At 51.9% G+C, this 12,207-nt stretch overlaps 1 protein-coding gene across 2 annotated transcripts in view; it reads left to right on the top strand.

Moving 5' to 3' along the window:
- IGSF3 (immunoglobulin superfamily member 3) overlaps positions 1-11,961 on the top strand; it is a 93,706-nt gene extending 81,745 nt beyond the window's left edge. For both annotated transcript variants that reach the window (XM_063419405.1, XM_063419404.1), the window contains 4 exons: positions 2,037-2,447; positions 4,070-4,477; positions 7,836-8,270; positions 9,013-11,961. In XM_063419405.1, the coding sequence (XP_063275475.1) occupies positions 2,037-2,447; positions 4,070-4,477; positions 7,836-8,270; positions 9,013-9,263 (1,505 nt within the window). In that variant the 3' untranslated portion in view covers positions 9,264-11,961. The remainder of the gene's footprint in view (positions 1-2,036; positions 2,448-4,069; positions 4,478-7,835; positions 8,271-9,012) is intronic.
- The last annotated feature ends 246 nt before the right edge of the window (positions 11,962-12,207 follow it).

The raw sequence follows: 12,207 nt of genomic DNA, 5'->3' as shown, positions 1-12,207 counted from the left end.
GTGGGAAGAGCACTGAGAGGGGTGCTTGCCTCTCAGCAGCTCTGGTGTGTGTGTGTACCCTGGCTTTGTCTGTGTGTGTGTGTTGATATTGAGCAGCCCACCACACGCAGCGTGTGTATATACTGCATTTTAATAGATATAGGGCCACTGATTTAACATACACAGTTGCTATAGCAACAAAGGTTTCCGTAGTAACGGTTGCAGAAAATAATCCAGTACCAATTAAAAATAAACTGTTTGGAAAGGGGGCTGGGGGAGAAAGGAAACTGCTGAGAACCACCTTCTCCTTTATTGGTTCATCTCCTAGGGACTTGGAAGATTGATTAATGCTCGAAATAACTGTTCTTAACCAATGGTGAGCCAAAAAGGTGGGATGAGGGTGGGTGTGGTGGCTAAGGCTGTTGTCCTGAAATGAAACAAAGGGGAAGGAATGTGTCTGGGGTATGGCAGAAATACGAGAGAGTGACACTGACTCTTTCCATTAGATTGAAGTCCCTAGGGAGGAAAAACAAGGACAGTTTCCCTCCTGTCCTTCCTCCAGTGCCTGCATGCCATACCACAGCCATGGAGTCTTTATTAGCATACTGATTAAAGCCACGGGCAATCCAGGCTCCAGGGGAATGTCTGATGCCTATCTCAGATGTGATAGCGCAGAAAGCATTGCTGTGGTGGGAGTTCCTGCCATTTGAAGTTGTTTGTGCCCATCCTCTCCCTGGGCACCATCACTCATCACTTGTGCTGACAGGCATCCGAGGCCTTGGTGCCCAAGGGAAGCTGGAAGCAAGGCACGATGCAAAGCAAGGAGCCCGTGCCTTGGTGAGAGGGAGAAGACAACGTTGCTTCCTCACAAACACAGGATGCGTGGGATGTGTTTCCAGGGCGTGGATGGGCACAGGTCCCCTGGCAGCCTTCAGTTGTTCGTGCCTGCGGTGCCACACTTTTGTCGTGCCACTCGTACCCGTGCGCTCTTCAGGTTTTATTTGAGAGATTTGCAGCTTGTCAGCAGCAAGGCAGCATTCCCCCTTTCAGGGGGAGCGGCTGTGAGGAGAGGTGAAGGAGGGGAGGGCCGTGGTGGCAGAGCTGCTGTGAGGGGTGGTGTGTCCGGCCGGGTGGGAGCTGCCCCTCTCCCCTGGCAGGGGCTCCAGGGCACACCGAGCACAAGTGTCACAGGAGGGCGCCTCATGTCCTCCCCTGCCGACAGGAGTGCCCTGGCTCTGAGCTCGGGTGACAAGCACATTGTGAGCACACGCTGCAGCCGAGGCTCTGTCTTGTGATTGCACAGAGAGGAATTGGGAATCTCTGTGTCTCTCCTTACAGGAATTAGAGCTGATGATTCTGCTGTATCATCCTCAACACTGTGGGGATGCTTAACCACATAACATGCTTAACTACAGCATGGGAGCTGCACTTGTGCTTGGGAAGCCAAGAGAGGGGATGGGCCTGTGGCTTGTCCTAGGATATGCAGTTTGTGGTGCACTTGGAGCCAGATCTCCTGGCTGTGGGAGCAGACATTGCTCCCTGCTGATCCCTTTCAGTCTGGTGCTCTTTGTCCTTTTCCAGTTGTGCCTGCACTTCCTCCCCGAGCCCTTGCATGTCTGTGGGATACATCTCACTGAGATGGCTGGCATGTGACAGCAGTGGGGTCTCACTTCATTCACTTTCTCAGAAGTGGTTTTCTCTGGAACTGGTCAACAGCTCATTGCCCTGAGGTGCAAGTGGTATTATTTCACCATGAGAAAAACCACTGAGTTTGGGTGTAGCCTTCTTACTAAGTCTGGTGCCTTAGACCACTATGAATTAAAGAGTCTTTTAAAGGGCAGACTGTGAAAAAGCAGCCTCTCCTGCCGAGGGATACAGTCGGAGGATCCAGGAGTAGATAGGGGTTGAAAGGAGAGATTTGGTAGAGTATCTAAGTGTCTTAAAGGCAAATGGAACCCAAGCAAGAGGGGACTCTCTGGTCCGCCCCAAATCCGGTGAGTTTTTTTCCTGTGTTAATGACCCACCTCTCTTCATCCTTCCCCATTCCCCCCTCACAGTGACCAAGCTGCAGGTGAGCAAGTCAAAGCGGAGCATCACTCTGGTGGAGAACCGGCCCATCCCCCTGAACTGCTCGGTGAAGTCGCAGACCAGCCCCGACTCCCACTTTGCTGTGCTGTGGTACGTGCACAAGCCCTCGGACGCCGACGGGAAGCTCATCCTGAAGACCACGCACAGCTCTGCCTTCGAGTACGGCACCTACGCGGAGGAGGAGGGGCTGCGGGGCCGGCTGCAGTTCGAGCGCTCGGCCTCGGGCGGGCTCTTCAGCCTGACTGTGCAGCGGGCCGAGGTGCGTGACAGCGGCAGCTACTACTGCCACGTGGAGGAGTGGCTGCTCAGCCCCAACCACGCCTGGTACAAGCTGGCGGAGGAGGTGTCCGGCCGCACCGAGGTCACCGTCAAGCAGCCAGGTGGGCTCCTCTTGGCATTGGCTCCTGTGCACAACCTGCACTCTGTCCTTGCTTGCATCCTCATGCCTGCACGTCACTGCGTGGAAGGAGGGTTTTCCCTCCTTTGATGTGGCTCCTGTCCCTCTAGGCTGAGCTTTGTGCCTTTCAGTGTCCCCACACGAAGGTTGTTCATCCTGCCTAGTCTATAGGGCCACTGCATCCAGCCAGGTTTCATCATCCTTGGGAGCATCATGTAGCAAGAGTGTCAGCTAGCAACTTACTGAGAAAGAACCCCTGTGTGCCTGTCTGGGAAAGCATTTTTGTGTCTTGCACACCGTTTAATTTTACTCTGTGCCTGTATCCTGGCAGGCGCAGGGAGCCTTGTCTCTTTTCCCTTTGCACATGAGATGGGAATAACGTTTAATAAAGTGGGGAGCTGGCTGCCAGGACAGGAGAAATCTGCTCTGTGGGTGGTTTCCCTGGCAGTGGATGACACTGATAAAGGTGAGCTGGTGGAGGAGCTAAATATAGCCCCTGTAAGCCAGGGCAAAGGGGAGAGGCAGGGAGGCAAGTACTGTCCAGAGCATTGGTACTTAATGAGGCAGCCTGCCTTGCCCTTGCTCCAGCTGCCTGTGTCTGGAAGATAAAATCCCTCAGGCAAGATGGATGCAGTTGGATATCAGGGCTGGAGTGGGGTGCTTAGTGCATTTTCTCTGTCTGGATTTGGCTGGCCAGACACAAGCTCTGTGGACAAGGGTGCAAGAGGGCTATTGGATATGGTCCCCAGTGCAGCTTTGCCTGGTCACACCCCGCAGGAGGCACAGCAGGCCATGGCTTGCTGCCAGAGCCAGCCCCTCATTTGTGTCTGCAAAGTCCCAGCATGGCAGAGGAGTGGTCAGGGACAGGGGAGCTGTGACTGCCCCTTTGCATCCTTTGCATCGCCCACTTCTCTCTGGGAAGTGTTTGTTGCTTGCTGCAGCAGTGGTACCAGGGAAGTCCAGACTGGCCCTGGAAAGAATTGTGAGGGATTTAGGAGAGTTTGACACGTCATTTCGCATAAAAGAGCTGACTCCAGTCACCCTCCCATGTATCAATGAAGTTGTGGAGCAAAAACCAGGGACATTCCCGTGGCAGCAGAACACTGCATGTGACTTTGCCCTCATGCCACTTCTTGTTTTGCATTGGGGGTTCCCTGCCATCTGTCTGTTCTCCACCTTGCTGTTTATTTCCTTTTTCCACAACAAAGGGTGCTTACTGGTTGGGTTGTGGTCAGGCTAATGCCTCATCCTAGGGGGAGAACAAGAAAAGAATGAGGTGTGATCTCCCTTCCTTAGATCTCTGGGCACATGGGGCCTCCCAGGTCCTGCTGGGAGATTGTGGGTTTCCAATTCCCTGACTGATGGGTCATTGTTGGTGGCTAGCTTGAGGTTTTCAGAAGACCTTAAAGAACATAAGCATTATTTTCTTCTCCTCCTCTTTTTTTTTTTTTTTTTGTCCTTTCCTTTCTCCATCATTTTTTCCTCTACTTCCTCATTTCTTTCATCACACCCCAGGATTGTGGCCGTGCAGGAAAGGCTTGTGGGGAGACAGAAGACCCTCGCAGCCCTTGGTCACGTTGCATTTCTAACGTGCTTTTCCCATAGATAACCGCCTGCAGGTCAACCAGACCCACAGAAACATCACAGTGCTGGAGAACGAGTGGGTGACCCTGGAGTGCCTGGTGAGCAACCGCACCAGCCCCTCCTCCCAGCTGCTGGTGGAGTGGTCCGTGTGGCGGCCGGGCCGCGCCGACAAGGAGGTGGTGGCCTGGCTGAGCCGGCAGAGCACGCTGCACTACGGGGACCCGGCGGCGCCGGGCGAGCCGCGCGGCCGGCTGCACCTGGAGAGCCCGGCCCCGGGGCTCTTCCTGCTCCACATCCAGAACTCCACCGTGAGGGACAGCGGCGCCTACAGCTGCCGCGTGGAGGAGTGGCTGCTCGACCCCGGCGAGCGCTGGTACAAGCGCGCAGAGGACCTCTCCGGGCTCATCACCCTCGCGGTCAAGCAGCCAGGTGAGCACGGTCTGGGGCCCTCTTGGGCAAACACCAATCACCATCTCTCTGTCAGTCACACTGGGTACAGGCACAGACAGGCCATGCTGATTCCTTTTTCCATGTCTTCTTGATTGTACTCTCGCTTTTCTGGAAAGTGTGCAGAACAAGTTGTGCAAATACAACTAGATGGGCTTGGCATTTCGACACTGCGTTTATATTTTTTTTTCAGCATTTTTGGCAGGGTAAATACGGTAGCCTCCTGATTTTATTCTCATTTGGATTGAGAATAGGGTGGAAGAAGCTTACCTGTGCTTCTCAGGTGTGTGCCCCAGGGGCAAGGTCCTTTCCTGAGAAGAGGGCAGTGGAGGCACACTGCTGAGTCTTACTGAGCTTGCTGTCATCCAGCACCCCCAGATCCCTTTCTGCAGGGTTGCTCTCTAGCTACTTCTCTCCCAGCTCTACTTGTGCATGGTGTTACTTGGACCTAGGTGTAAAAGCCAGGCATTTCAACTTTTTAATCCCATTCCATTTATTAAAGCCCGGAGCTCAAATCTATCTAGATCACTTTGTAAGGCCTCTTGTCTCTCAAGAGAGTCAGCAGCACCTCCCAATTTGGTAGTGTCAGCAAATCTGCTAATAGTGCATTCAATTCTTGTATCCAGGTCTTTGATAAATATATTGAACAGCACTCGCCCTAAACTGAACCCTGAGGAATACCACTGGTGACCAGTTACCAGCCAGAAGGAGCCCCATTCACTGTGTCCCTTTGAACTCTGCCCTTCAGCCAGTTCTTCACCCAGTGCTCCATGAACCCTCCCATCCCACAGCTGGAAGGATGCTGTGAGGGACAGTATGAAAAACCTTACTGAAACTGAAAAACTGCATCCACTGCCTTCCCTTCATCCACTGACAGAGCCGGTGGCACAAGGATATTAAATTATTTAACTAGACTTCCCCTTCCTTTGACTCGTGGGACTGGGCAGCCCAAGATCTATCAGTATTATTAAAGACTGAGGCAAAAAAAAACATTTAATGCCTCTGCTTTTTCTTCATCCCTATTAAATAGGTAACTACCTTCAACAGGTATCACTTCAGTATTTTCTTCAGACATCTTCTTGCTACTAACAGCATTTAAAGAGTGCTGACACAACACTGACCAATTTCAACTCTGACCTGTGACATTTGTGTCTTATCCCTGTGTATATGAGCTACAGCTCTGTAATCTTCCTGCAGGGCCTTGCTTCCAGAGATCATACAATTTCTTTCTCCTCTTGAGCTCCACAAGGAGTTGCTGTTCAGCCAGCACTGCTTGACTTAGGACACAGTGGAGTTGCCTGCTCCTGTGCTCCTAAAAGGTGGCTTTTAAGACTGACCAGCACTGATGTACTGCTAAACCCTCAAAAGCAGATTCCCAGAGTACTCTGCTAAGTTTTGCCTGTTTTAACAACAGATAAGATGCAAAGGCAGTTTACCTTGGAAAATACAAGTTCTCTAGTTTTTGAGGGATATGACTCAAGATTAAATGTCTGTCTTAAAGGCTGTAGGACAAATAACAGCACAGTCCTCCTTCACTGAATACTTTCCAGCTTCTAAAGCACCCACTCTCTGCATGTTCTGCAGTTCTTCATGCCTGCCCATTCCAGCAAGATGTCAGCCTCGTAACTGTGCAGCAGAGCTGGCAGAAGTGTGAGGTTCTGGAAAGATTTTAGTGGTCATTCCTAGCAGAGATTTGTACTGTGGAGGAGGAGCTTTCTCAGGGGACAGCAGAGCTCTCATCTGCCATGTCTTTGCTTGGGAAGTTTTGCTGGCCAAAGTGGCTTGAGCAGAGACACCTCCCCAGGCAATCCCTGTGCCATGTGGGGTTGTCAGTACAGCTCCCATTCCAGTGTGATAATTGCTAGCCCTGATGGAGGGGATAATGAACAGCAGGAAAAATCTCTGAGACTCCTCTTGAATTACAGAAGAATGTGGAGTGGGAAGAAGAGAGGGAGTTGGGAGTGCGCTAATTGAAGATTTTTTTTTTCCTAAAAGTGCTTTGTTGTTGTTTGTTTTTGTTTCATAGCAGTCAGTACTTAACAAAATGACTAATCGTGCTTGTGATTCATGTCTCATTAGTGAGGATCTCCAGCCTCATCTGTCAGGGCTATAATCATCAGCAATGGGGGGAAAAACCTCTCAGCACCTTCAGACATCAGTTCTCTTTCTGCTTAATCCTTCTAAAGGTGAGGGAGGCTTTGTGTTAGTTGTGACAAGCCATTTCCTTCCCTTCCTCCTTTTTAACCTCAGTAGTCACCAAAATTTTATGACTTAACTCATTCCTGTTTCTGCTCAGGAGTCTTCTTTAGGAAGATGTGAAGTGTAAATCCTCATATTGCTTATGGCCTGAAGAGCCCTGGCCTGAATGGTTTTCCTCACGGGACCACTCAAAAAGTGTTGGGCAGGTGCTGTAATGAGAAGCCCACTGGGCTCAGCCCTGTGGCTGACGAGAGCTGAGGGACAGCAGCCCCCTCCTGCAGGAACACCCAGGGTCTGCACAAGGGGAGGGCTTGTGCAGCTCTCCTCACTGGAGGAGAAAGTGCCCTTCTCTTGGGTGAGCTATCGACCTGCCCTTCCTGCTCAGCTCCTGCTTTAGAAAGGGCTTTTTAATCTTTAAGTGAAAGCTTAGATCCAGACTGACTGTGATCCCTGGAGTATGTGCTCCCTGGCAAGATGACTAAACCAAATATTAATTGCTCTTGAAGTCAGCCTTTAATCAACTCATCGTGGGTTCTGGCCACTGTGTCTCAGTTAGGTAAAAACATCTCTGTCGGCTTGCAGCAAGCACTAGAAGAAAAAAAATGAGAGGAAGACTTTTGGAGCATCCTTGCTACATCAGTGTTGAGACCATCTCCATGGAGGAACCTCTTACCTAAATGACTTTGCAAGCTGCTGGAAAAGGTGGTGTTCTCTTCTGTCATAAAGATTTTCAAGTCCTTTGAGCACTCTCAAAGAAACAAAAAGCAGGTAGTGCAATGTTCTGTGCAGCAGTAGCTGGGCAGGAATAGCACATTGCTCCTCAGCACATGCACCAAACATTGGTATCCTGACATGTAACATGTCTGGATGACCTGCAGCAGCTTTCTCCTCTCGTCCCTGGGCAGGGGTAGGATGGTGTTTGCAGCCAGTGCCTGTTTGACCCCGTGCCAGATGGTGCGTGGTGAGGTGAGGATGCTGTGCCTGCAGGGTTGGCCTCAGAGGAACCTGTGAGTCTTGGCAGGCTGCATCGAGCTTTGGGTTCTGCTTGGATCGTGCCTGGCACCAGAGTCATGGCAGTTTGTGTTGAGATAGGACGGTTTTGATTAGCTCAGCGCTCACCTCTTGATCTTTGTCATCTCAGATCCCACCTTGCAGGTGGACACCGCCACCGCCAACCTCACGGTGCAGGAGAAGGAGTCCTTCCCGCTGGACTGCAGCATCCTGTCCCGCTCCAGCCCAGAGTCCCACTTCGCGGTGACGTGGTACAGCCTGCGGGCCAAGGAGGCGGGTGACCACACGGAGGAGGGGGAGGAGGAGGAGGAGGAAGAGAGGGAGGCGGTGCTGAGCGTGGGCCCTGATGCCATCTTCAGCCCCGAGGCCGGCCGCTGGGAGGGCCGCCTGCGCTTCCAGAGGCTCTCGGCTGTGCTTTTCCGGCTGACGGTGCTGCAGGCCGGCGGCGCTGACACCGGCAACTACTCATGCCGAGTGGAGGAGTGGCTGGTGGATCCCAGTGGCCTCTGGTACCGGCTGGCCGAGGAGGAGTCGGGGATGGTCGCTGTGCACGTGCAGGATGCAGGTGAGCAGAGGTGACAGCTGTCTGGGGCTGTGGCCCTGGCATCCCCTGCACCTTTGGTTCAACCAAGATGAAAAGACCCAGGAGTGAGCGGGGCTGGGGCAAGTCTGTGGTGCTGTTACTTTTCCAGTCAGCTCAGTGGTTCTTGCCAGCTCTTGCTCTGCCTTGAGTACCCACACTGCACTTAGCTCTGTGCTGGGGCTGCACCCACAGCATTTACCACCTGGTGTGTCTCGAGTCAGTGGGGACAGACCTTGCCACCCACTGGGATTTAACCTTCCCCTTTAGGAGGAGTTGGATTAGCTCTGCACAAGAGCATAGGCTGTGTTACACAGGTGTCTTCACATCAACTCTTGAAGCTCTTGCATGGTTTAGAGGCCCCAGAGGTAACTGAGGTCATGAGGGCCCTTTATGTGGGCCCTTAAGGGAGATAGTGATCCTGAGGTGCTGCTGCCTTTGTGTAGCGCCACTGAGAGAATACAAGCTTTGCAAGGCTCCGTGCTTTATAAGGTACTATAAAATCTCCACTAGGGAGGACTCCATCCCTCATTAAACTCTTGAGGGGATAAAGCTGAAACACGTCCTGTTACAACTTTTTTCTGTTCTAACACTTCTTTTTCCCAGAGCCCCACCTCCTGCTTTGACATAGAATAATGAGCCTCTGGCTTTCTGTGTTTCTGAGGAAGTCTGCATGCCCTGATTACAGAGAAACCGTGAAATGTGACCACTCTGTGTCTCTTTCCAGGCTCCACGCTGCAGTCTGTCATCTGCTCCAACGACGCCCTCTTCTACTTTGTGTTCTTCTACCCCTTCCCCATCTTTGGCATCTTGATCATCACCATCCTCCTGGTGCGGTTCAAGAGCCGAAACTCCAGCAAGAACTCAGAGGGCAAGAATGGGGTTCCCTTGCTGTGGATCAAAGAGCCTCACCTCAACTACTCTCCCACTTGTCTAGAGCCACCAGTGCTCAGCATCCACCCGGGAACCATAGACTAAAGAGGCAGAGACACCTGTGGGGACGCACAGAGGGAGAGGAGCGGAGATACACCGGGAGCCCTGAGGAGCACAGCGGGGTTTGTTGTTCTTGTTTCATTTGTTTCAGTGTCTGTGCTCCCACACCGTGGCTGAGCTCTGCCCAGCCAGCAGGAGCAGGAAGGTGCAAGGCTTCTTCCAGCAGCTGTGGGATCGTACCCCTTCACCCCAATGGACAGAGGCACTTGCTGTACATAGCGGATGTTCCTCTCGGACTAATTTGATTCACATCAGTTGCTGTCTTTTGGGCTGTTACTTTTTTATCATTTCTTTTTTGGTCACTCAAAGAACTGTAGACTTTCCCTGCCTTCCACACAGTGTGGAGTTCCCAGGGGTATTTGGTCCTGGGATGATCTCTTTGGAAGTATATATATATGTTTTCCAAAACAGACTGTTTTTCCTTCTCGGATTCAGTGCCACGGTGAAGAAGGTCTCTTCCCAAGGTGCACTGAACTAGCTTCTCCCTCTTCCAAAACAGACAAAGCCAGGTCTGTCCCCAGAGGGGTTAACTGGGCTGTCTAGCAAGAGGTCCATTTCAAAGACTGGCTGTAGCCTCAGCATCTTCTTGCCTCCATCTTACTTGTTTTCTCAGGAGCGAGCAATTCACCTTTTGGGAGTGTTCCCAGGACTTGGAGAGACTGAATGTTGAGCGTGCTTGTGGTCAGGACAAAAGCAGTTTAGGTTGTCTCTAGGAACTGAAGCGGGGAAAGGAAGGAAACCTGAAAGCCCTGACTATGTAAAGAGGGTGCTCGTATTGTCTCACCAGAGTCATGCTCCTCCCTGGTACCATGCTGCCATCTCTGATGAGGCAGACCTCCTCTGTGCCCCAGTCATTTAGGAATGGGAGGCTTAATCCAGTCTGTGAAGGCTTCAACATGACCAAAGTAATGACTCTAGGAAGGAGGGAAAGGAGAAGCTCCACGGGTCAGGTCCACAGTCCCTGGATGGTTCAGCCAAGGAGCCCAGTAGCAAACATACCACGTAGTGAGGACGTGCAGTTAGCCACCATGTGTCACGAGTTTTCCTGTGGCTGCACTAGTCCCCAGTGTGAGCCTGGACAAAGCAAGAGGCCTACAGCACATCAGCACCCTGGGGACTTCCCTGTCCCCTTGGCAAAGAGAAGTTTTCCCCCTGCGTGTAGGTGCATCTGCCGTTCGTTCCTGAGACTTTAGGAAGAGAACACGGTTCTCCATGAGCTCTCCCTCCTGGTAAAGTCACCTGCTCTTGTAGGAGTCGCTGTGGCAGGAAATGCTGTTCTTTCTGTGAAAGATATGGCTCTCGTGAACCAAACCAGGGCTCTCGCCACGTGGGGCTCCTGACCTGCTGCACCACCTAATGCCAAGAACCCCTGCCCTGTCCTGTGGAGGAAACCGCCTCCTCCCTGTAAGTGTCACGTCTGGCGGAAGAAAACGTTTGCCAAAAATGGCCTTTTGTTGTCTTCCTTGATGTCTTCCTGGCAAATCCGGCCATTTCTTTTTTTGCAGCATGGCTGAAGCCAACCGGGGGCGGCCGGGTGCAGCCGGCAGACCTGCCCTGCCTCACGTGTGAGAGGTGCCATACCCACAGCCGCTGTCCTCTCCAGAGGGTCGGACTGCTCTTGGGGAGCAGAGGGGACCTCAGCAGATGCTCTGTAGCACTAAGTCAGTTAGACCCTGATGCCTTGATGTTTCAGAGGTGGTGAAGCTTCAGTCAGGAGATCTGCACTGTGAAGCCTTGCTCCTGTCTGGCAGAGGACCCATGTGGCTGCAGATCGTCCCGTGCCAAGGCGTTTGAAGTTGGCCACCTCTGCAACTCCACCAGAACAGCACTGGTGTCTTCTTCTGCTGGGACGCCTCAGTTTCACTTGCCCCTCTGTGAAGTCTGCCTCCTCGAGATGTAACTGCTTACTGGCCCAAGCACATGCATAAAATGACACTCCTGTATCTGTATGTATCGCACACCCGCACACTTGTCTTCCCTTTCTGGCTAAGACGTCTGCAGAGAGAGGAGTGGGATGAGAAGTGAATGGAAGTGAAAAATCGAGGTGCAAACAGCTGCAGCCAGTGGGTATTGTTTCCTAACTACGATCTCCTGTACGTACTGCTCCCGGGCAGGAACCACGCCTCGCTTCAGCTTTAAGGAAGAAGAGAATGAAGTCAGCGGGAGCTGTTCCTTTCTGGGAGAGCTCTGCTCTGCACCTGAGCCACACTCCTGCTCGCCAACCCAGTGCAGGGCTCTCCTGGAGGCCTGTCCCATGGCCCTGCCCCACTGCGTGGACAGGGTCTCTTTCCAGCCCTGTGGTTCCTGCACAGAGCCCTGGCTTTCCTGGGAAGTGGCTCCGATGGTGGTCCCTGAATGTACCTTGCTGGTGACATTTCTCCATTGCTCTGGCAGTGTGTTGCCCAGTCTCAAACTGCTCTCAGTTTTTATAAGGCAGACTCTTCCTGTAATGAGTTTTAAGACAAAGCTTTTCAAACCACTCTCTCTGCAGTAACTTTCTGTAATGAACCCAAGAAGGAAGAGAGAGACCCTGTCCATGCATGATGTGGAAAAACGTTTGGGATTTTTAAAAAAAGAAAAAAGTGGGGAAAAAAAACCAACAAAAACTTTGTACTATGTTGCACTAAAACATGTTTTATACAACACACCCAACAGCTGTAGTAAACTGTGTTGAACTTGTGAATCCTATTGCTGCTGGTTTTTGTCAGATCTGGGCTTTTATTGTGCCTTTATGTGCACTCACAGCATAAAGGTGTTCGGAGGCCCTCCTCTTGGGAACCCTCTCCCTCTGCCCCTAGTCCTTGATGCAATAACTTCTCTCCCTATCATTGGTAGCACATCCCCTCTCTCTTGCAGCTGGAGCTTGCAGACACCTGGAACCTCTGATTTCATACCCCATCCATCCCTCAATCCATACCATAATAGAATA

Source organism: Prinia subflava, chromosome 25 (assembly GCF_021018805.1).
Source record: "Prinia subflava isolate CZ2003 ecotype Zambia chromosome 25, Cam_Psub_1.2, whole genome shotgun sequence".
Classification (NCBI taxonomy): domain Eukaryota; kingdom Metazoa; phylum Chordata; class Aves; order Passeriformes; family Cisticolidae; genus Prinia; species Prinia subflava.
This window is presented reverse-complemented; position numbering and strand designations above follow the sequence as displayed.